Source organism: Rhipicephalus microplus, chromosome 9, assembly GCF_043290135.1.
Source record: "Rhipicephalus microplus isolate Deutch F79 chromosome 9, USDA_Rmic, whole genome shotgun sequence".
Taxonomy (NCBI): domain Eukaryota; kingdom Metazoa; phylum Arthropoda; class Arachnida; order Ixodida; family Ixodidae; genus Rhipicephalus; species Rhipicephalus microplus.
The window spans coordinates 99192793-99217762 of record NC_134708.1 but is presented as its reverse complement, the minus strand read 5'-3'; the positions used below and the strand labels follow the sequence as shown (position 1 = coordinate 99217762).

Below are 24970 nucleotides of genomic sequence, written 5' to 3'. Positions count from 1 at the left end.
GTCCAATTGTCGCAATGCGTCCGAAAGCTTCTGTCTTTCAGAGGCAAATCGAGGGCAATGGCATATCAGATGGTCGATGTCTTCTTTGGTGCAGCAGACGTCGCATTCGGCATTGTCGGTCAATCTGATGAGGGCTGTATATGCTTTTGTGAAGGCAACCCCCAACCAAAAGCGACAAAGAAGTGAAGCTTCACCTCGACGAAGTGCGGATGGAGGTCGAAGTTCCAGTCGAGAGTTTATTTGGTATAGTCTCGTATATCTTATGTTTGGGGTGTTCCACTCCTGCAGACTCGGACTACTTGCCAGGTGACTAAGTTGCTTTGCAGCGTCAGTCCTTGACAAACGAATCGGAAGGGCGTGTTCTTTTTGGTGCGATGTGCGGCCGCGTTGTCTGCGGAATCATTGCCACGGAACCCACAATGGCCAGGAAGCCACTGAAACTTGACCTCGTGGCCTGCTTATGTGACGTGGTGAACAAGCTTGACAACTTCGTAATTTAATTGTTCATGGCAACCTCGTCGAAGGACTGACTGCCTGCTCTGTAGGGCTGGTTTTGAGTCGGAAAACACAGCCCATTTACTCGGTCTTTAGGATTTGATGTACTCTAGGGCGCCACGCAAAGCCGCAAGTTCTGCCGCTGTGGACGTAGTGACATGTGGCAGTTTGATTCGCAGAGTGATTCCTCTAGCTGGAATCACCACCGCACCACCAGAACCAGACGCTGTGGTTGAACCATCGGTGTATACGTGCACGTGGTTGTTGTACATTTCGTTCAGATGGCTCAAGCTCAATTGTTTTAGGGCTGATGAAGGCAAATTCAATTTTTTCTGTATTCTTGGAATTGAAACACGTACTTGTGGAAGTGTCAGGCACCACGGAGGATACACCAGTTTCTCAGCATGCGTAAAACCTGACGTAAACGACCCACGACGAGCACATACAATTGCACTAAATTTCGTGCGGGGCCTCTCAGTAGCGAGGGTTGCCAAGTGGTGGAAAGGATTCCTAGCATGTTGCCTTAGGTACGTACGCATCGTTTCAATGGTGATGTGCGTCATGATCGAGTAGTCCTGTGCAATAGAAATTGTTTCAGCTGTCGATGCGCAGGGGGTAAACCAAGGCATATCCTAAGCGCTTGGGCTTGAATACTTTGGATTGTGCGCAGGTTCGTTTTGCGCGTGTTAGATATAACAGGTAGGATATACCACAGGAATCCAGTAAATCATACCTCGTACAGCTGTAACATATACTCGACAGACATTCCCCAACATTTCCCAGCAAGAAACCTGAATAAGTGACAAAGGGCAGTCAGCCACTTTTTCACGTAGTTTACGTGGGGTGTCCAAGACAGGTTTCGGTCGATTACGACTCCAAAGAACCTGTGACTCCGGCTGCATGACGCCAACTGCCCGTTAATTGATATGCCGTAAGCGGACATTGGTTTTCTGGTGAAAGCCACGACTGCACACTTCTCACTTGCAATTTCAAGCCCTTGTTTGCGTAAGTGGTACGATGTCACTGCTGCTGCCTTTTGAAGTCGAGTGCGAAGTTGAAGTCGAGTCACACCTGATGTCCACACACAGATGTCATCAGTATAAATGGAAAGTCGTACACTGCTTGGTTGCTTGCCAACTAGTTTAATGAGTGTTAGGTTGAACAGCGTCGGGCTTAGCACCCCGCCTTGCGGGACTCCTCGGCTGCAGTAGTACTCGGGTGTCGGGCCATTCTCTGTCTGCACGTGAAATGATATATTCTGTAGGTAGCTCTGAACCCACGTATATATCCTGCCACCGAGTCCCACTCCTAGTGCGCTGAGAATGGCTTCGTGGGTGACATTGTCGTATGCCCCTTTAACGTCAATAAACAGAGCAGCAGACAACCGTTTGCAGGCCTTCTGGTGTTCTACATATCTCACCAAGTCAACTACATTGTCAATTGACGAGCGGCCTCGTCGGAACCCAGGCATGGCATCTGGATACATTTCGTAGAACTCAAAGTACCATTCCAGACGTGTTCCGATCATCCTTTCCATAACTTTTCCCACACAGCTTGCGACGGCGATCGGGCGGTAAGAGGAAATGTCCAAGGGTGACCTGCCGGCTTCGAGAAGGGGAATCAGGCGACTTGACTTCCATTCCTGTGGAACCATGCCAGTTTGCCAGGAGTCGTTGTACAGCTGCAAGAGTGCCTGCCGAGCTTGATCTCCTAGGTGACACAGAGCGCGGTAAGTGATGCCGTCAGGTCTTGGCGCTGAAGAACGTCTACACAAAGCAAGCGCAGCCTTTAGCTCGTCGATTGAAAACGAAATCTCCATTCGGGGATCAAGTGAGGATACAGAATAGTCGGGTGTCTTTGTCCAAGTGGAATTTGAGCTGCAGGCCATCCTTCGACAGAAAGAATCTGCGACATCAATCTCTTCGCAGCGTAAGTGAAGTGCCAGAGATTTTAATGGGTAGCACTGAGTAATGGTTGTACGAAGACCCCAGACAGTTCTCCAGATTAGTGACAGAGGCTTTCTGAGATCCAAAGACTCGCAAAAAGATACCCATCGTTGCTTGTCCAACTTGTCCATGTGACGCTGTATTTTCTTTTGTGTGCGTCTGGCCAGTCTCAGATCATCAAGTGACCTCGTGCATCTATAACGTCGTTCTGCACGACGACAAATCGCTCGGAGTTTCTCGAGATCAATGTCCATATCAGTGCGAGATGCGCTCACCGGAAGCGAACGCGTCGTTGACTGTAGGGCACTCTTTATTGCGTCCTCTAGGTTGAAAGGTGAGGTGCCAACATAGTCTTCCTTGATTAACTTGTATTTTGGCCAATCAGTGCACTGGACGACTCTGGAGGACTTGAGACTTGGAAAGCCGTCAATCTTCAGGTATGTTGGGATGTGGTCACTACCCCTTTTTTCCAAATCCGAAAACCAGTGCACTCTGCGTGTGAACGAGCGTGAGACGAAAGTGAGGTCCAGGCAACTGCTATAGGCCGATCCGCGCAGATAAGTAGGGCTGCCGTCATTCACGAGGATAAGTTCACATTCAGAAGCGAAAGACACTAGCTGTCTACCTCTAGTGTTGACCCTGGAGCTTCCCCATAAGTACTGGTGGGCATTGAAGTCACCAGTTATCACCCATGGCTGGAAAGTTGAATTCAAAATTCTGCGCAAGCGCTCACAGTCTAGACGACTTCATGGATGTAAGTAGGCTCCGATGATGGTGAATGTGGTCTTGTTTTTTACTGTTAGGCAAACGTACTGGTTTTCTTCGTCAGGGGGTACAGGGGGATGAACATAAGTTAAGTCGTGCCGTATGAACACAACGACCTTGCTGCGCTCTCCATGGGTAGAAGACATGAAGCACTCATATCCAGACAGTCTCATCTGAGCTGACAGGGTCGGTTCACAAATCACAATTATGGAGAACTGGTTCGTGAATACATATTGCCGGAACTCGGACCTACGCGCCCTAAGTCCTCTGGCATTTCACTGAAGAACAGATGCGTTCTTGACCTCCTCTCGAAAGGATAACATGTTGCGGGCCATCGTTTTACCTTAGAGCTGCAAGTACCGGACTCAAGGTGTCCAGCACTTGGAGTGCGCTCTGCGCTAATGGGGTGTTCATGCTGCACATTGCGTTCATAAGGGTCTGCAACATGTTGATGACCTGGCGATTCTCAGTTGTCTTTTCATCAGTGGTTCGTGATGGCATCGAGGTTGGCGGGGATCGATGCGCCTCTGAAACAAGATGTGTTCGTGGAAGTGATGGCCACTCTTCACGAGTGGGAGGTTTGACCCTGATTCTGCTTTTGGTGTATCCGTCTTCACAGAGCTTGACGATGGGGGGCCAGTTCTTCTTGCTTGAGATGACGGGTCTCTATCGGTAGATGTCACCTTGCGTGATCTTTTGTGGTGACGCCGACGCCGCCTGACAGTAGCAGCGGCTTCCCTGTGCGTTGAATTGTCGCGCACCATGCGTTTCAGCACCGCGCGTTCATTTCTCACTCGTGGGCAATCTTTAGGCGACGCTTTATGAGCGCCGTGAAAATTGGAGCGTTTGAACGCAGTTGCGTGGCAGGTGTCCTCTGACTGAAATTCGGCACACCGCGGGCACACGACATTGCTGGTACATACTACTTTTGACATGTCCCATCTTGAAGCATCTTAAGCATTGTAGGGGCTTCGGTATGTATCGACGGACCTGATGGCGAACGTGGCCAACTTGGACGTGTGGGGGAAGACTGTCTCCCTCAAAAACAATCTTCAGGCATCGTGACTGACCAAGCCTTGTGATGTGCTTGATGAGGATGTCGTCTCTAGTTGGCTTTATCAAGATTGGGAAATCGTCAGCGGGAATGGAAATGTCCACGTCATAAATGACGCCAACACTGCCCTTACAGTTAGTGGGGATCACTGATTTAACTGTGACTGTCGATTTCCTAGATGTTCTGTAGGCTTTGCAGTGCACTATGGTGTAGAACATCAACTGCCAGAAAATTCTTCCATGAGTTGATCCTGACATCTTTAATTTCATTTGGAGCGAGTCCTTCGAGGTATGCAGAGAGGACTTGCCTGTTAAGCCGCCGTAGGTTGGCTGAAGGGTCCACAGCCATGAAGAGTATAGTGTGTGGCCAATGCTGCGCGGTAGCCTGCACGGTGGATATACTCGTCGTCGACGATGTTCGTAGCAGTGTTCGTTTTGCATTGTGGCTCATGACGACTGTGTAGTCGTCATCCGATGACTCAAAACCGTAGGAATAGAGCTCCGTTGCCTCACTGTCTGTGCCACTTGACGTACTCCCACGTTTCCTAGCCGCTGCCAGACGTAGCGGTTGTCCACCTCGAAAATCCTGAGATGCTTCTTCATCCATTCTCGCATGGAGGGAGCGGCAGCTCCCAGAATTTGCGGTAAAACAAAAGAAAATTTGAGACAAGGGTACAAGCGTTCTATGAAATAGACCCTTCGTCGTCGTCTCCTCGCCCCTAACGGTCAATGCAAAGAACTGAGGCGGGCCAGTGTGAGCAACGCACCTCCCTCTGCTCAGTGCGCGGTGCCTATGGGAGAGATTTGGTTTCCGAAAGCTAAGAAAGGCGAGCAGCAAGGGTCTCGAGCTCGCTTCCTCTCATCATGATTTTGGACCACTTCATAGTGCTGATTCTCCCCGTTTGTAATGAACTAATCAAAAAACTTCTGGTGTCATTACGCTCTTGTTCGAACACAACTGTCAGCGTTTAACTAGAATTTCTCCTGGTGCTTTGTGAGAAGCTTTTGAAAGGTTGCAATGTTTACTTCCTTTTGTGCTCTATTGCAAACGTTTTAAATGCGAAGCATTTCTTAGCAAACTTCTGCAATTTTGACCGTCCGTCCGTCCATCCGTCCGTCCGCCTGTCCATCCGTCCGTCCGTCCGTCCATCCGTCCACCCAATCCACCCACCCACCGACCCACCCACCCATCCATCCATCCATCCATCTGAGCCCACGGGCCTACAACATTTTCGCCTCCATCGAAAGTGCAGCCGCCGCAGCCAGGATGCGAACCCGCGACCTGTGGGTCAGCAGCCGAGTACCTTAGCCACTAGACAACCGCGGCGGGGCACATGCTTGTCAGGTAAACGAGTTGGGTTCGATTGTCCATCGCATCTTGAAATTGCACCTTTCTACTTATTTCTGTTATGGAGAAAGTATTTTGTCGCTCAAAACCCATGACGTCCACACTGACACCAATGCCAGAATTTCTGCGAAAAAAACTCTTCAACGCTTTCACATTATTTACTAATATCACAGACGTTGGTGAATCTCCGTGTTGTAGCCAATTGGATAAGCTTAGCAATTCTCGATCGAAAGAATAGTTCACAATTGAATAGAAGGTTAAAGAATAATGCCCGAAATGAGCTAAATGCTTAAGTTGCCTCAATGTGCCGATCCATCATCAGCTGCTACACAATAAGTACACACGCAGAGAAAATGCTGTGTTTCACATGTGAAGGAGGATTTGTAAAAATAGTTCGCCGTATGACGCAATCGACATTTAGTTATTTTTCACCAGTATTGCTATACCCCACCAGTTTACTTATACAATAATTACAGAGCGTATAAACTTTGCATAAACATTATTTTTCTGAATACATTATCACTGTCATCTCGAAACGTAGCGAAGTAATCTGCAGCTAGCAGCTCTGTGGGAAGATTGACTTAGAATTTCAAGGATTTTTGCAAATAGCACTAACAGTATACACAGCACAAGAAATGCTGGATCTGAATCGATTTCTATATGTTGTAACGGTATGCGCTACGAAAAGTTTCCACTGTCGGAACGCAAAGTCAATAAATACTCAGCTAGCTAAATTGCTGGCATTGGAAGGACCAGAAGATCAAGTACGCTATTGTTAAGGAGATTATTTTCTTGCAGCCACTTGCATCGGCCGAAGCTCTGTTCGAGCAGCTGCATCAAAACGAGTCATTACAATATGACTGTAGTAATGATAAATGTGCACTATTAGCCTGGTGCATATATATATATACATATATATACATATATATACATATATATATATATATATATATATATATATATATATATATACATAAATATATATATTATATATATATATTGTAATGAATCTAAATAACGGACGCTCTGCTGGTAATGAATAAGACGATGATGATCGAGGGCTATAGTAGTAGCTCGCGCACGCCACACGCCATTAGCCAGACCTGCCTGATAAAGCACATTTTGCCAAGCTGCGTCTGAACCTTTCTCGACGTACAACACCTCTATTTTTAGTGGTGGAGGAGCCGCGGTTGCCATCATCCTGGAACTTCGCCATTAGATGCTCCACTCACCACTCACCATGACTGCTCCTGGCCCTTCTCAAGCTGCCTTACCAACGACAGTCTACTGTACTGGCGTGCCTCGGCAACGCGACCCACCAATTTTTCGCGGCAACGACGAACAAGACGTCGAGGATGGCTCGTCGAGTACGAAATCGTAAGCGCTTCCAACAAGTGGAACGCCTGAGACCAGCTAACATTTACCTCGCTGATGTGGCCAGCCTCTCGTTCAAGAACCACGAAGGCGAAATCACCAACTGGTCCACCTTCAAGATCACCATCGCCGCGGTCTTCGGTCGTTCCGCCGTGCGCCGGCTTCGCGCGGAACAGCGTCTCCGTAGTCAAGTCCAGCGCAGGGACGAGACGTTTACAAGTTACATTGAAGATGACTTGTCTCTTTGCAAGCGCGTCAATGAATCTCTAACCGAACGTGACAAAATCAAGCACATCATCAAAGGAGTTGACGACGATACCTTCCAGATGCTCGTCGCTAGGAATTCACAGACCGTCACCGATGTTGTCCAGCTCTATCAGGAGTACGACGAGTTGCGTAGGCAGCGTGTCTCGACGCGCAGGGCCGCTGAAGATACGGCTGAAGTTTCTGCCCTCGTGCACGACGTCGCTGCTGATCACACCGTCTTACTGCCCCACATCAAACCATTCATTCGTGAAAAAGTTGAGCGTCAGCTTTCCCTTGTGGCCGAAGCATCCGCGCCAGTGACCTCGTAAGACCCACGTCTACGCCAGGTCATTGAGACACAGGTCACGCAGGCACTGCCTCCATCGCCATCTGTCCCTACGCCGCTGACCTACGCTGCCGTCGTTGCTAGACCCCCAGCCCCACCTGTCTCTGGCGCATACCGGGGCACCGAGTTCTCCTACCCTACGACGCTGCCTACATACACGGCACCCCATCCCGTTTCGCCCCCAGCACCTTCTGTCGTTAACCCATGGCGCACCTTGGATAATCGACCCATCTGTTTCGCATGCGGTTTCGTGGGACATATAGCACGCTACTGTCGCCGTCGCAACTTCCAGCCTGCAAACCATGGGAATTCTGCAAATTACCAGGCTGCCCAGAATCCCCAGCGACCATCTTTTCCTATCACCGACCATCTTTTCCTATGGCTCTGCGCCTCCTGCGCGGGGAACACGCCCCCAAGCAGCTGCAGCAGCCCGATGAAGGCCAGTGTCGGGTGCGGCAAATGTGGCGGAAACACCTACTTGTACAGTCACACCTTGTTCTTCTCGGTATTGTGCACTTCCTGGTTCAGGAACGGGAACGTCACAGTTTGGGTCCCCGTCGTCCCGACATGATGCGGTCGTCGACGTGCGCGAGGGCAAAGGTGGCACGGCTGGAACGGCTCACCGCACACGGATGCGCTACCGTGTGCAGCGCCGTTGAATCGGACGTCGCGACCAACCCAGCAGCCTGGGTCGCAACTCCCGAGCTCCAGGATCAGGCCACGGCTCACGAGGTCCACACCCGGTAGGCCTCGCCCACAAACCTGCTCGCGGCCACTGCACCCAGGCAGGAGCCGTTCAGCAGGCGCCGTCCTTGGACCTTGTACAGGCCGACGGACTCGACCTCGAACCGACACACCGGAGCTCGACCTGGCCGACACGTACGGGTCCCACGTCTGGCTCAGAAATGCTGCCAGGAACTCGTCCTCTCGAGCGGCGCACCGCTTCGTCTGCCTTCGTGGCCTCTACTCTCGAGCTGCGGTGGCGGAGATGCCTGGAGCAGCGCGACCTCGGACCTCGTTTCCAAGCTCTTGATCACCTTCCCGGCGTAGCGGTTTCACGTTTGCGGGTTCTGGCCAGCACAGCACCGTCTATGCCGTGCTTAAATACTGCTCGCTACAGCTGCGGTGCGGCAGCTCACTCACTGGCGTTCCTCGCCTTGGCCAGGGCACAGCCAGGTATTCTCGGGTGCACACGCCCGCGTCTCGCCCGGCCGAACGTCTCACTCGTCCCTTGCCGATGTGCGACACTCTGGTGACACCGGCGCTTGATGGCATGGGTGCGACTTCTGAGCAGTCAACCCGCATCGGAGACGCGACGCTCCATGCGGGGAATGGCCAGCCCTTCCAGCGAAGAGCGTGCGCCGAGACGCGATGCTCGACGCAACCGTGACCATTAGCCAGGCCACGTTTATCGCTGTGTCGAACGGCCGACCGCGGAGACGCCTCGCCGAGATCCGCGATGCCCTCGGCAAGGAAGAGAACAGCAGACCAGGCCGCGCCCCGACATGCAGTACTCGTGCCAGCAATGCCGCCCAGCTGGTGGTTGGACGGCAGCAGTGTGGACGGCCGCGTTCCCTGGCCGGAACCTGGATCGCCTGCGTCCGACGCTTCGGCCCGCTGTCTCCCGTATGCCGCTGCTCCGGCTCGTCCCCAGCCACACAGCCTACTGCCACGTAATGGTCGCACGTGGCCCAATCGTGGCACGCCACCTCCACGGGCCACCACTGGTCATCAGCTGATCGGCGCACAGTTGCCTCGTAATCGCACGTGCCTTCTCTTCTTCATTCCTTGTTGTCGCCTTCATGCCGCCTGCCCTCCGCTCGTCTTCTTCAGTTTCGGTTTGACGTTCCTCGGCGTCTTAAAGTCCTTTCCTTACACCATTTATTGCAACCTCACGCCTGGGCAGCAGGGACAGCTGATCAAGCTCCTACAGCGTTTTCGAGCCTCGTTTGACCGCAATCAGCCTTCCTTAGGTCGAGCGTCATCTGTTGTTCACCGTATAGATAGCGGTCAAAAGACGCCATGACAGCGGCGTCCATATCGCGTGTCAACTACCGAACGCCGTGCCATCAATGAACAGGTGACGAAATGCTGACACGTGGCATAATCGAACCATCAAGCAGTCCCTGGGCCTCTCCAGTTATGTTGGTGAAGAAGGACGGATCCATCAGGTTTTGCATGGACTACCGACGTCTCAACTGAATCACGCGCAAGGATGTTTATCCACTGCCACGCATTGACGATCCCTTGGACTGCCTACAGGGAGCCGAATTTTTCTCGTCTTTAGATCAGCGCTCTGGATACTGGCAGGTACCCATGGCAGAGGCCGATCACGAAAAAACAGCTTTCATCACGCCCGACGGGATTTACGAATTCACAGTCATGCCCTTCGGCCTATGCAACGCGCCAGCTACTTTTCAGCGTATGATGGACTCTATCCTTCGAGGCCTCAATTGGAACGTTTGCCTTTGTTATTTAGATGACAATGTCTTTTCAACTGATTTCGTAACACATTTAATCCGCCTCGAGAAAGTCCTCGCATGTATCTGCATCTGAAACTGAATCAGAAGTGCCATTTCGCCGCTCGAAAGCTTACGATCCTTGGCCACGTGGTTTCAAAAGACGGCATTCTTCCTGACCCTGCCAAACGTACAGCCGTTTCAGCGTTTCCCAAACCGACCACCATGAAAGAACTCCGAAGCTTCATAGGCCTTTGCTCTTACTTCCGGCACTTCGTCCACAATTTCGCGTCGATCATCGCTCCTTTGACCAAGCTCCTCGCCGGCTCTTGAGACCTTTCAGCCTGGTCTGCCACCTTTGACGATTCTTTCAATGAACTGCGCCGCCTCCTCACGTCGCCGCCTATTCTGTGACACTACGACCCATCGGCACCGACACACTGACGCTAGTGGTGTCAGGCTAGGCGCTATTCTTGCACAGAAGAAAGACGGCTTCCAAGAGTACGTGGTTGCCTATACAAGCCGAACTCTTAGCAAAGCCGAAATCATCTATTCCGTCACTGAAAACGAATGCCTCGCCATTATTTGGGCGACAGAGAAATTTCGACCTTACGTGTACGGGTGACCTTTTGACGTCGTGACTGACCACCACGCCCTCTGCTGGTTGTCGTCACTGAAGGATCCAAGCGGTCGCCTTGCCGGATGGGCATTACGCCTCCAAGAATATAATATTCGCGTGGTCTATCACTCCGGCCGGAAACATTTGGACGCAGACGCCCTATCCCGTTCGCCCCTACCCCCTGACCCGGACTGCTGCGAAAGTCCAACCTGTGATGCCACTGCTGTCACCATCGCCCACATGCCATCTGAGCAACGCAAGGACCCTTGGGTTGCTTCGATTCTAGACATCCTGGCTGGGCGGACGGCTCCCCCCCCCCTTCTCGCACGTTGCGTCGGCAAGTCGAGCACTTCGCCACTCGCGACGACATGCTGTACCGACGCAACTACGCACCCGGTGGACGTCAGTGGCTACTCGTGATTTCACGTCATCTGCGATCCGAAATTTCTTCCATATTTCACGACGACCCCCAATGTGGCCACGCAGGTTTCCTGAACACTTATTCTCGCATACGTCTCCGATATTACTCGCGTAGCATGTACCGTTTTCTACGACAATACGTTCGAGCCTGCTCGACGTGCCAGAGACAAAAAACTCCACCTTATCATGCCAGCGGTACCTTGCTACCCTTACCACGCCCATCCTGACCATTCTACCACGTCTGCATTGATATCTATGGTCCCCTTCCCAACACTGCTGACGGTAACCGCTGGATCATAGTTGCCGTCGACCATCTCACGCGGTATGCCGAAACTTCATCCCTTCCCTCGTCTACAGCAAAAGACGCTGCGACTTTCGTTCTTCACAACATCGTGTTATGTCATGGAGCACCTCCGGAGTTACTGAGCGATTGTGGTCGCGTATTCTTGTCAGACTTCATCACAGCATTGCTGCGTGAGTGCCACGTCGTTCACCGCACTACAAGCGCCTATCATCTCCAGAACAATGGAATGACAGAGCGCTTCAACCGCACCCTTGGTGACATGCTGTCTATGTATATCTCGTCAGACCACTCCAATTGGGACCGAGTGCTCCCGTTTATCACGTTCGCCTATAATACCGCCATTCAAAGCACTACTGGGTTCTCTCCTTTTTTCCTCCTTTACAGACGCGAAGCTTCTTGCACTATGGACACCATTCTTTCGTACAAACCTGACTCCTCAGAGTCCACGACTTTGTCTCAAGCCGCTACATACGCTGAAGAATGCCGCCAACTGGCAAGATCATCCACAACCCAAGACCAAGGACGCCAAAAGCACCACCATGACGCATCAAATAACATCACTTCCTACGATCCAGGTTCACTCATCTGGCTGCATGTCCCTTCTGCTACACCTGGTCTTTCTACCAAGTTGGTCTCGAAGTATCGCGGCCCATATCGCGTGCTACAAAAAACGTCACCAGTGAATTACCTCATTGAGCCACTAGAACCATCTTCTGATCAACGTCGTCGTGGCCAGGAAATCGTGCACGTCTCGAGACTTAAGCCCTGCTACGACCCTCCCGTTGTTTACTTGTCCATAGGTCGCCAGGATGGCTCCTTATTTCGCGGGGAGTAATTGTCATGAATCTAAATAATAGACGCTCTGATGGTAATGAAGAAGACGATGATCGGTAGCTATAGTAGTAGCTCGCGCACGCCGCTCGCCATTAGCCAGACCTGCCTGATAAAGCACATTTTGCCAAGCTGCGTCTGAACCTTTCTCGACGTACAACACCTCTATTTTATTATATATATTTCTTTAACATTTCTTTCTTAACACTTACTTTACACTTTGTTCTAATACGTTATATATTTTCCTTGGCATTATTGTCTGTTAGATCCGGTTGATAATGTGTAAAAACACGGGAAAACGAGCCCTTACGTATACACTTCTTTCCCTTATTCATTAACGAGGGTCTCGTACTGGCAGGCTTGATGCCTTAGGTTGTATACGAGGGACTATTGGTCAGCTGCCCACTCGTAACAAGTTCACGTACTACGTGTCGCCAAACAGGCTCCAAAAAGTCTGCCACACTCGCCGCCATGGCTACTGTTGCGCTGATGGACACTCCCACGTTTAATTCACATATAAACCCTATAAGGTGGCTGGGGGGATAGCTGTCGTGGTAGCTCAGTGGTAGAGCATCGAACGCGTCATTCGAAGGTCGCAGGTTGGGATTCTGCCCACGGCAAGTTATCTTTTCACCCACTTTTCTTCACATTTACATTACAATTCGGTCTAATATCTTCCCCTATACTTTTTTTGGCATTATTGTCTGTTAGATCTCATTGATATTGTGTAAAAACACGGAACAACGAGCCCTTAGGTATACACCTATTTCTTATATATATATATTATTGCCACGAACGCGCGTATGTCATTTTCAATTTTGGCTGATTTGGTTCTCGCCTCTAAAGCCTGGACAAGAATTCTCAGTGCATGTTGCACATTATTGCATGAGAACGTTCGCAATCCTTGTAGATTGTTCTGTTAAGATTACCTGCTAGACGCGACCACTCGAGATAGCTGCAGAGCTACCGCGAAGACCAATGGTAAGACTGGAGTATTTCATGACACATGTATAAATGCTACCGTTCTGAGCCACTTGCGAGTTGATCGCCGGCTAACTAATCGCCGCTATCAGTGCCCATGTGTGGCTGTAATCTTGCCTTCAGTTTTGTGTCCAAAGTTCAGCCTATTAAACAGTTTCATCTGAACATAGAGTCTGCTCCCTTCGTCCACATCACGACCACTTGACATCTGGTGGAGGTCTTTAGTAACGATCCCAGTATTTCTCGTCGGCAAAGACACAACAGTTGCCAACGACGAGGAAATAGTGGAAGCCAACAACGCTTTCAGTCTCATTGATTCTACCGAATCTATTCCGACGACTCAAACCCTTCAACCAGCTTTCAACGTTAATCCAAGCCTTTCGACACATAAACGAGAACAGTCCGGGAAGCTGCTCTTGAAAAATAAGAGCTTCTTTTGGTCATCGTCAAGAATTTGACAGACCCCGGTCGTGAAGAATTGAATCGTTATAGAAGACTTCTAAGGCACTCCGTCAGAGCCCGTACAGAGTTTCGACACGAGAACGCAAGGCCACAAAAAAAACTTGTCGGGAAAATGCTACGCGACGATATTGTTCAACCTTCAAAGAGTCCACGAGCGTCACTGGTGGTCTTAGTAAAGAACAAGAATGGAACAGTTCGCTTTTGCGTTGACCATCGGTGTCTCAACAAGATCATGAAGAAGTACGTACACACTCTCTTCGAAATAGATGACGCCTTTGATCGATTCCACAACACGAAATAATTTTCATCGATATACCTCAAGACAGGCCACTGCACAATTGTAGACGAGCGAGAAAAAAAAGACTGCCTTCATTACACTAGACGACCTCTGAGTTCAAAGTCATGCCCTTCGCTCGTTTTTGGCGCCTTTTAGGTTTCAGCACGTTATGGACCCCGTGCTGGCTTGGTTGAAGAGACGGACTTGCCTGGTATAGAAGGACTGAAAGCTGGGCCAGTTGGTGATAGTACTTGAACATATTTTAACAGTGTGGAAGTTTCTCCCATCTCTTCTGTTTGCGTAGTCGTGTGGTGTGTAAAGTTATGTTCAAGCATGGTCTAGTGAAGTGGGATGAGGACGTGGTGTATTTCTCAAGCTTCGACGGGCATCTCCGAGGCCTTGACGCTGTAATTCAAGCAAATAGGACTTCCTAACTCACGCTGAAGCCAGAAAAGACCACGTCGCGCACAAGAAACTTTGCTTCTTGGGCCATGTGATAAGCATGTTCGAAGTAACACCTCATCCGCAGAAGACAACCAACATCGCTGCATCGCGCCACCCTCCGAGAAAAAGTCCGTGCGTCAATTTTTCGGCCTGTGCGACTATTACAGGAGTGTCGTCATAAATTTGATGGAACGTGAGAAACAGAGAAAAAAAATAAGTCGACGCTTCGTTTTCGCCGGTAGTCCGTCAGCACAGCAGTGCTCTGGTGCTGCGTACCACATGGGTGGCGCTTTGCTATTGGCTACAAGGAGGCTGCTACTCAATGTGTAAACGCAATCACAGACGTCCACAAAGTTTTTTGCACTGCCATGCCAAAAACACTAATAGAGGACGTGTCATATAAGCGCTCCCCAGCAATACAGTTTTACAACTTGAACAGTCGAGCTCAACGGTGGGCACACCGATTGAACACTTGCATCTTCAAATAACACAATCTTTTCGGCAAAAGCTTTACCGCAATAGAATTGATAGGGTGTACGTACCTGAGGTACTTGATCCGGCCAAGAGTGTCGATCATCCTATTGACCACAAAGTTGGTCGTTCCAGCTGTGCACGTCAGGGTAAGGGCGTTGATTTTCCGGTCGATTACGAGAGTGTCCAGTAGCAGCGTGCTGTCGCAAGGGTAGCGATAATCAAGATTGAAGGAAGCCGAGGATATCTTGCATAGATCGTGTCCCTCACGAAAGTCCATACCATCCGGATTCTTCCATCCGATTATCACACGGGAGGAGAGCTTGTATCTCTTGATGATTGACAAAAGGTCTCGGACATCCGGCTGACGCGTGATATTTATGCTGAGTTCTTCTACCGTCGTGTTTTTCTGCGAAAGCGCATAATCAAAACGAAACTGTCACTGATAGTCGCGCATTCTATTTCAATAGTTGATAACAAGGTGTTAAACACGATACTAAGCTGACGGTCACTTTGTTTCAAATGTGATATCCTGGGTAATAGTTCACATGCTTTATAGTCTTAGTGCCACATTATTCACTACTGGCCTCTCTGGTACAGAGAAGAGGAGGAAAAAGTAATGCGCATACACAACAACAAAACAGTCTCGTTAACCCCTAGCGCTCACTACAGCCCTTTAAAAACTTTGCCAGGCCTTCGCGAAAGTCGTAGCACGGGCACAGCGAAAGGTCGAACTCTGGCGCCTGCTAAGAGAAGTTGTGATGCTGAAATATCTACTACGTGATCGCAATCCCCATGAAGTAAGTAAGGACCCACCAGAATATATTTCATCACATTGCTGATACCCGCAGAGGTATATGTGACGCATTAATGATGAATGAACATCGTTTCGGATCAGAACACGCAGGGCAAACTTTGCGTTAGCTGACTCATCCCGCGTAAGGAGCACGAAGTCAACCTTGTTGGCCCGATCATGGTCCTTCGACAGAACAACAAAAGTTGGTAAGGCATTATATGCATTTTAAAGACGATAGTCTTTCTTGGGGAACTTCGACGCAAAAGTTGTGGTCTGTCTGTCTGTACATTCGTCTGTACGAATGTTTTTGACGAATGTCTGTTTGTCTATCCTTAATGGTTTTGTGTACTGTAAACGGCACCAGTTGATACCCCAAATGACCGACCCTATCCGCAGTGCCCACCAATGTTGCTCAAGCCTCTGCATTCATACTTGTGCGATTGTCAATTAAAAAAGCAATTTTTTGCGCATATCTGAGGCCCCATAGTATATATTCTGCATGTGCGTCTTTTACTAAAAAGGCATACGTAAGTATTTCTAAGGACCGTAGCGTTTGTAAAGTGGCGCTGCCCATGCAACGCTTGCACGAAAGGGCGAGTGTTTCCAACGCTTTGCTAAGACGAGACGGTTGTGGCACCTACCCTTCGCTTTGCATTCTACACCTTATCACCTCCTATCTCATAGCTGCGCGCCTTGTTTTTTAAGATAACTGCCTGATAGCGCTCGTGTCTAACGTGCCTCGATGCGATAGTTCGCCTTGGTTGAACGGATAGAGACTCTAGCGGAGTGCTTTCAGAATGCAATTTACTGATTTTCTCGAGCGGAACATCGAATAAACATTTTGTTCACTCTCTCCACACGCCAGACTATCGTCTTTCGACGAAATTTGCAGACTAACATGCAGATACGGTGCCAACTTTTTTTGTGTGTGTAATCGAAGGTGAATAAACATGACTGACGCCCCTGTAATTGGTTAAAAACATTAATCAACTATTCAACCCATCTCAGGGTTGTCTTTAAATTCGCATTGTGTAGCTCAAGGTTACTCTTCCGCAACTTAATGCTACGTACTGCCAAGCGCATTTCTTTTCAATTGTGCCGTAATCTGTCTGAAATATTGCTTTTGTCTTTTGGCGTCACATGATCTAATTACGGGCTGGCAGCTAACCAATGAAAAGCTGACTCACCAGTGCAATTATTTTCGGAAATATTGGCACTTTCGCTCGAATAGAACAAAATCAGGTGCGAATTTCAGTTGCTGAATTGCAGGCCGGTGAATCGGAAGAGCCGACGCGCTATCTTCAGCGACAACTCGTTAGAATGGGGGTTTCCGTTTGGAAATATTGAAGGCTTCCATGGCGCGAAAGCATGGTTGCTACCGGCTGGAAAGTAACGGCTTATGTGCATTGCAAATGCCCAATTGAAAATTATGCAAAATAAACAGCTTTCAACGTGATTCGACTGATAGGCATTTTCCAAGTCACTTACGAGATTCGTAATGCCATGGGGGTATTTCTTCGTGTGATATCTATCTATCTATCTATATCTATCCATATCTATCTATCTATATCTATCCATCTATCTATATCTATCCATCTATCTATATCTATCCATCTATCTATCCATCTATCTATCCATCTATCTATCCATCTATCTATCCATCTATCTATCCATCTATCTATCCCACTATCTATCTATCCCACTATCTATCTATCCCACTATCTATCTATCCCACTATCTATCTATCCCACTATCCATCTATCCATCCATCTATCCATCCATCTATCCATCCATCTATCCATCCATCTATCCATCCATCTATCCATCCATCTATCCATCCATCTATCCATCCATCTATCCATCCATCTATCCATCTATCTATCCATCTATCTATCTATCTAGCCGCCTACGACGTTTAGCTCTCGTGGCTAAACCAAACTAGTATCGATACCATACTCGGTATGACATAACATGACTGTATGAAGAACATATCTGACTAATCACAACATGAAAATCATGAGACATGTCATGAATTCATGAGTTACGTTTCATGGTCCTACACCTTTTGTGGTGGTTTTGTTCACATAGCATGTTGTAAAACTGGTATGATATGGCATTATTGCATAGCAAACACAAGCGACAGAACCTAACATGAAAATCATGGCATGCGTGTCGTGTGACAACATGACTACATCCCATGCTCATGATGCGCTCGCGGCCATTTCGCTAGTGTCACATATACAAAGTTTGGTATTACAGTACGTGAATGTGACGAAAGTATGTGACTGGTGCAAACATAATAATCATGAGATGCATGTCATGTAACAACATGACTACATGCCAAGCTCATGATGCGCTGGCGGTCGTTTTGCTAGCTTCACAAGTACCGAACTCGGGATTACGCGATGCGAACGGGCGAAATAGGTAAATGACACCTCCAAACATGATAATCACGACATACGTGTCACTTAACAACATGACTATAAGACACACTGACGATGCGCTCACGGTCGATCCGCTAGCTTCACATATGCCAAATTTGGTATTACGTAGGTAGGTAGGTAATCAACTTTATTGATTCACGAAGGAATCATTTGAGGGGGAGGAGTGGTAGGGGAAGTTGAATTAGGATGACGACGAGCCCTCGGGCCGCTCTAGGTGGCCGGACACTGCTGTGCTTCGGCGACCCTTCTGGCCCAGCTCACTGTCTGGAGCTGTAAACCCGGTTGCGAGCTGCGCAGAGCAGCCTCCCATCGCTCCTGGTGTTCTGACTCTTGCCACGGAGGCTTGGGTTTGTTTGGACAATTCAGAAATATGTGCTGGAAGTCGGCTCTCGTGCTAGGACATAAGTTGCAATGAGGTGAGGTTTCGCCATGTGTAAAAAGGGAGAGAAGAAAAGGAGTCGTCACTGTGGCCGTTTGAAGTGTGCTTCACAAAGCCTGGTCACTTCTGAAGAGAGATTTATGTGGCGGGGGATACGTTAGGCGAGAATTTCGGTAAAGTAGCGTGATATCGTGATAGCTGAGGAGTCGATCCCTGGCACCTCGAAGCGAAGGCAGGTCGCTGTGAGCCCGGTTGGCGAGTGGTCGGGCTTGGGTGTGAGCGGCCGTGTTGCCTGGGTATCCACAGTGCGCAGGGACCCAGAGGAGGGTGATGAGGCGATCAGGCGGAGGGGATGATTCAAGAATTTTAGCAGCCCTGGAATGAAGTCGGAAAGTGGCGAAATTACGAATTGCAGTTTTTGAATCGGAAAAAATATACTCAGCGGAGGAGTGAACAATGGCTAAAGCAATTGTCGCCTCCTCTGCTTCCAGGGATTCTGTCGATTTTGGAAGGGACGCACCAGCGACCAGTTTTTGAAATCCGTCTACAACGGCTACCGCGAAAGCTCGATGATCTACATATTCGGCCGTGTCTACATGGACTGCGGGAGAATTAGGAGGGAAGCGCTTCTGAAGGGACTTGGCTCGAGCTTCCCGTCGCGCCCGATTATGTTCTGGGTGAGTATTTTTGGGGAGTGGCGGGATTAATAGGTTGCTGCTAACAGTGATGGGAACTGCGTGCGTGGCCGTGGTGTGACCAGGAACGTTGATTCCAAGTCGGCGCGGGAGTACCTGCCCTGTTTCTGTTGGTGATAGTCTTTGATATTGGCTGAAAAGATGCGCCTCTACAAGCTCTGCCTGAGTGTTGTGCACCCGAAGATGAAGTAGTTTATTTGTGGCTGTTGATTTAGGGAGATGGAGCGCAGTTTTATAGGCATAACTAATGAGGTTGTTAAGTTGCTCGATCTCCGTAAGTGAGAGATAGAGGTAGGGGATAGAATAGGTAATTCTGCATAGGCAAAAGGCCTGTATGCGGCGGTGTGTGTCTGCTTCCCTCATGCCGCGATGACGATTGGATATGCGCTTAATGAGAGAAGCTGTATTTTGAACCGAGGTGCAGATTAACTTTATAGTGTCAGCGTTTGAACCATTGCCGGAAATATTAAGGCCTAAAATATTGATTTTATTAACCGTACGAATAGGGGTGTCATCAAGGATGACTTAGATGTGACATGTCTCTTGCTTTTTAAAGTCAATTACTAGGAGTTCCGATTTAGCCACCGAGCACGTGAGCCCAATATTGTTGGCGTGTTTAACAACAATGTCAGCGGCCAACTGAAGCTTCGATTCGATTTCGCCATGGTTGCCAGTATGGACCCAGATGGTGATGTCATCCGCGTACAAGGAGTGATTGATGAAGGAAAGTTTGGCAGGTTCCCGCGCTAGCGGTATGAGAGTAATGTTAAAAAGGAACGGGGACAAAATCGATTCCTGGGGCGTTCCCTTGCTACCTAGCGTGAAGAAATCGGTTTTGAAAGCGCCCAACTGTAGGCATACGGACCTATTGCTGAGAAAGGCAGAGACATACCTGTGCGTGCGAGAGCCTACGTTTAGTTCACTAAGAGATTGTAAAATCAATGAGTGAGAAACATTATCAAAAGCCTTAGTCAGGTCCAATGCAAGGATGGCCCTGATGATGTCCTTAAAAGTAAGATTTAGCACGTCCTCCTTAAGCTGCAGCATGACATCCTGAGTGGAGAGTTCCGCTCGGAAGCCGTAAATGGTGGAGGGAAACAGTTTTTCTTGATCGATGTAGCGATTTAGACGATTGAGAATTAAATGCTCCATCAGTTTTCCTGTACATGAGGTAAGAGAGATCGGTCTCAAATTATTAAGGTTAACGGCTTATTATGCTTGGGTATGAAAGTCACCTTAGCTGAGTTTTATTCCTGGGGCAGCGGGCCCTGCTCCCATTGTTGATTCATGTATTCGGTAAGAGCTGCCACTGACTTGGAGTCTACATTTCGGAGTGTTTTGTTAGTAATTCCATCTAGTCCTGGAGCAGATGTGGTGCGAAGTTTGCTTTGGGCAGCCCAAACTTCCGCCCCTGCAATTGGTGCATCCAAGTCTGCATTGGGAGCTCCATTGTAGATAGGTAATTGATTGATTTGTGGGGTTTAACGTCCCAAAACCACCATATGATTATGAGAGACGCCGTAGTGGAGGGCTCCGGAAATTTTGACCACCTGGGGTTGTTTAACGTGCACCCAAATCTGAGCACACGGGCCTCATTGTAGATAGGTAACGATTCTCGCCTTGGGCCAGGGAAATACGTAGTTTTAAGAGCAGTTTCAATGTCATGCCCTTGTTTTTCTACTTCAAACAAGAGTTTCGTAATTCGCTTATCACTTTCACATCGCGAGGAGCATGGATCTAACATATGGCGAAGCAGGGGCCAAGAGTTCTTCATATGTAGAGCACCGTGGAGTCGGTTACATATCTGGTTCCATTGTTGCGATGAAAGTTCGGCCGCGTGTTCAGTTCCAAGCTGGAGTGTGTGTGACATCTTGCGTTTTAGTCTACGATTATATTTTTGCTTGAGCCATCGTTTCTCCAAGCTCTGATAGGCCTCCCATAGGTGGAGTAGCCTGCTGTCTACTGGATCACGGATATGTGCAGCTGGGGCTACTTTTTTGCTAAGAACTACATCCTGTTTAGGCTGAGACGCCCAGTCTTTGTAGTCTTGAATTTCTTTTTTCGGGTTTCGGTCTCGTATTTCGCGAAATTTGTTCCAGTCAACAATATGTTTTAAATGAAACTCTGGACGAAAATTGTCATGGGACAGTGTAATTGTTACGATGTATTGATCACTGCCGAGGTTGACCCCACTGTGTGTCCAGTTAGCTTGTCACACATTTTTGTGAAAGTAAGGTCAGGGGTGGTATCTCTGCTCACAGTGTTGCCAATTCGTATTGGTAGCATGCAGTCAGTGACTAGAGTGCACCTGTTTCGCTGAATGTATTGAAAAAGGCTGGTGCCCTTCCGAGTGTTCCTCCTGTAACCCCAATCTACGTGCGCGGCATTAAAGTCACCCATTACAACTATGGGAGCAAAGTTTGCTATTTGGATGGCCCTATCGATTGCTTCGAAAACAGCAGTGAGGGCATCTCTAGGATGAGAATAAATATTCCAAATAAAATATGTGCCTTGTCCTGTACGGCGCGGGAGAAGTTCAAGAAGAAGGCAGTCACTGTAAAGATCGGGAAGATCATGCGCTATAAACGAGATATTCCTCGGTATATATGTGGTAGCCCATGGGGAGCTAGGATGCGAATGTACAGCCTGATAGCCGAGGAATTTGCAAGCTTTTAAAGGCTCCTGTACGGAGATGACATCAGGGGCCCTTGTAAACCGCTGTATATAATGTGAGAGGTTGTCTCTCTTGTTTCTTAATCGACGGCAATTCCATTGCCATATGCAGAGTGAAGAGGGTGAAGATGAGGCAAGGGTGCAGAAGGGGGTTATGGCTGCGAAGGCGCTGGAGAGGGCTGGGATTGTGGGAGAGATTAGAGCCGAGCAACTAACACGTCTAGAATTCTCTCTATCTTATTGAAGCGTTCAGCAATTTGCGTAAAGCCAAGTCAACCTTTTGTTTGAGTTCCCGGTGTTCTTTCCAAATTTTTAGGGGCGAAGCTCCTTATGGCGTGGCTTGGGCGTCCCTCGTACGTAACCACCAGTGGCACATACCCGAAATAGGTATGACACATGACCTCCAAGGTGGTGCCAGTGAGAGATTTCTTCTGGGCGTTGTTTAACAATAAAAGGTAGAGCTCAATGTACATGCCAATGGCTGCTAATGGGGAATGAGAGACATGAGCATTCGGCTTTTAGTCAACGCGCACGCTGCGATTCCCATTAGCAGCCATTGGCATGTACATTGAGCACTATCGAACAAGAAAGGGATGCTACATTATACTCGCTGGGTGTAACCTCCTTAGCTTTAGAAAGGTTTAGCGAGAGTTGAGCCACAGTGCCATGAATACAATGAACTTGTATATACCATGAATGAACTCAAGGTGGTTAAAAATGAGAAGTAGATACGAAGCACAAGCCGTAAGAAAGTAAAAGCCGAATTCTCCTGTCTCTCATTTCTCATTAGCAGCCATTGGCATGTAAATTGAGCCCTATCTTACAGGGAAAGGTTGCTACGTTATACTCGCTGGGCGTAACCTCTTTGGTTTTCGAAAGGTTTAGCGAGCGTTTGGTCGCAGTGCCATGAATACAGTGAACTAGAATATACCATGAACTCGAGGTGGTTAAAGGTAGGAAGTGGACCCAAAGCACAGGCCGTAAGAAAGTGTGCGTGTGCCACCTCTCGTTTAGTCCTTGGAATGTCCGCTGGATGGCGATGCTTCTATATGGGGAATATATGATAAAAATATGCGAGATGGTGGGACTTGGAGTGTTGAATAGATGAACGAACGGACACACAAACAGATGCATAGATGGACGCATGAACGGACGCAGGGGCGGATGCATGAAAGAACGCAGGGACGGGCGCACAAACAGACGCATGGACGGTCACACAGACGGACGCATGGACGGACGAATGCTTCGCCCCACTCTCCATCATTCACTCCGTGGATATGCTGCCATTTTTTTTTGACTGGTGCTTTTAAAATCATCCTTCGATGACTCGGGTTGCTCTGTCCTTTTTCTTTTTTGTTGGCTGTGGAGAGGAATCTATATTATCGGTCCCGGACTCGGCTGCCATATCAGGCTTTATGGCAGAGGTGGAGATGGATAGGGGTGGAGAAGACGCGGGTGGGGCCGCTGTAAATGTACTTAAACGTTCCAGCACCAGAGCCAACTGTTGCTTTAACTCTTGATTCTCTCGCATTAGACGTTCGAAAGTCTCCTGAGTTTTAGAATTTTCTTTAGCGTCAGTGAGCATACAACAGGAGCAGGATGCTTGCTTTGCCCAGCTCACCTTTTCGAGTTTGGTGCTGAAGTCGCGGCTTTGTGATGTACTCCGTCCAGGGCTTTTGCCTTTGCTGCCACGGTTTTGTCCAGGACACCTGCTTCTGCTGCTACGGTTTCGTCCAGGACTCTTGCTTTTGCTGCTACGATTTCTATCGTTGATGCTTGAAAAAACCTCCTTCTCGAGCTGGAACTCGGGCTGCTCCTGCTGGTACTCTCGTTGCGGCCTTTGTCGTGGCCGAGAGAGACTGCTGAAGCCACGCTGAAAGCGTTGCTTGCATGCCCTGTCACCCGTCTTGCGAGCGTCCCCACAAATGACGCACTGCGGGATGCAGGGATAGTCCTCCGGGTGTTTCTGTGCGCAGCTTGAGTAAGTGAGGCGATTTGGCAAAGGACATACATCTCATCGATGGCCTACTTGTCTGCAGTTTAGGCACACTTCCACCTTCGGTCGAAAGTGTAAAACGGCGTAGAGGATGCCAAACATTTTGACTGACGGAGGAAGCTCCAGAGCCACAAAATGAATCAGCACTGAGCGTAAAGTACTTCCATGTCCCTCGCTTGGACTATTGGTAGAAGGGGATTCGTCCGACGTAATTCTTGAAGCAAGTCCTGAGGTGATTCACCATTCCAAGCGCGGTAGACGATCCCTGCCCGTGCCCCGTCCAGGGGAGCTATGTACGCTTGAAATCCCAGTTTTTTACCACGTAGCGTGAGTTCTCGTATTTTTGCATAGTTGGCAACTCGGTCAGCGCAAGAAGAGGACAAGGTGAAAATATTCTTGGCCAGATTGGTGCACACAATATCTTCGTCGGCAACCACAGAGTGCAGTCCACTGTTGGCGACTACAGCCGCTCGTAACTCTCCATCGTTGTATTGGGCCAGATCTACGCCCGCATTCGGACGAAAGACAATCTTGAAGTCATCGACTGGCAACTGTGGCAGTCGTTTTAAGCGAGGACGCGCCACAGCTGTGTGGTCGAGCTTTGAGGAAACGCTGGGCGGTGATTCTGTTTTCTGCGCTGGCGTTTCGGCAGCTGACGCCGCTGTACTTGACTGCGTTTCTTGAGTTTCTTTTGACTGCTGTCGAGATGAGCGTTGTCGGGCATTCAGGACTACACTCCATTCTTCTGGGTTAAATTCTGTGGCCAGTAAATTCGTGCCACTCACCATGTATGCCATTTCGTTGCCGAATGAACTTGTGCACGCGCGTCGAAGCGCGAGCCCGACGCCGGTGCCGGTGGCGTTAAGGCTAACGAGGCGGCGTTCCCCTGCTCAGCAATAGTTGAAGTTTGCAAAGCTCCTCCAGAACAAAGAGGTTTGAGGCACTCACCAGCAGCGTCGGCAACTTGCTGAAGTTCAAGAGAGACCACTGTTGGCACCAAAAAAGCAGTCTTGGTTCAACGAAAATTTCGTAGAATACGGAGCCCATGCGAGGCACACCAGCCTTGCCTGGCCCCCTAGCCTGGTATTACGTGACGCCAATGAATGAGGAAGGTAAGTGACTGGTGCAAACGTGATAATCATGAGA

The 24970-nt window shown here is 49.0% G+C and overlaps 1 protein-coding gene across 1 annotated transcript in view; it reads right to left on the bottom strand.

Annotated features, from left to right (window-relative positions):
• LOC119164680 (uncharacterized) overlaps window positions 1-24970 on the bottom strand; it is a 97081-nt gene that overhangs the window by 5480 nt on the left and 66631 nt on the right. Inside the window, exon 9 of the mRNA XM_037416898.2 lies at window positions 14913-15250. Within this exon, the coding sequence (XP_037272795.2) occupies window positions 14913-15250 (338 nt within the window). The remainder of the gene's footprint in view (window positions 1-14912; window positions 15251-24970) is intronic.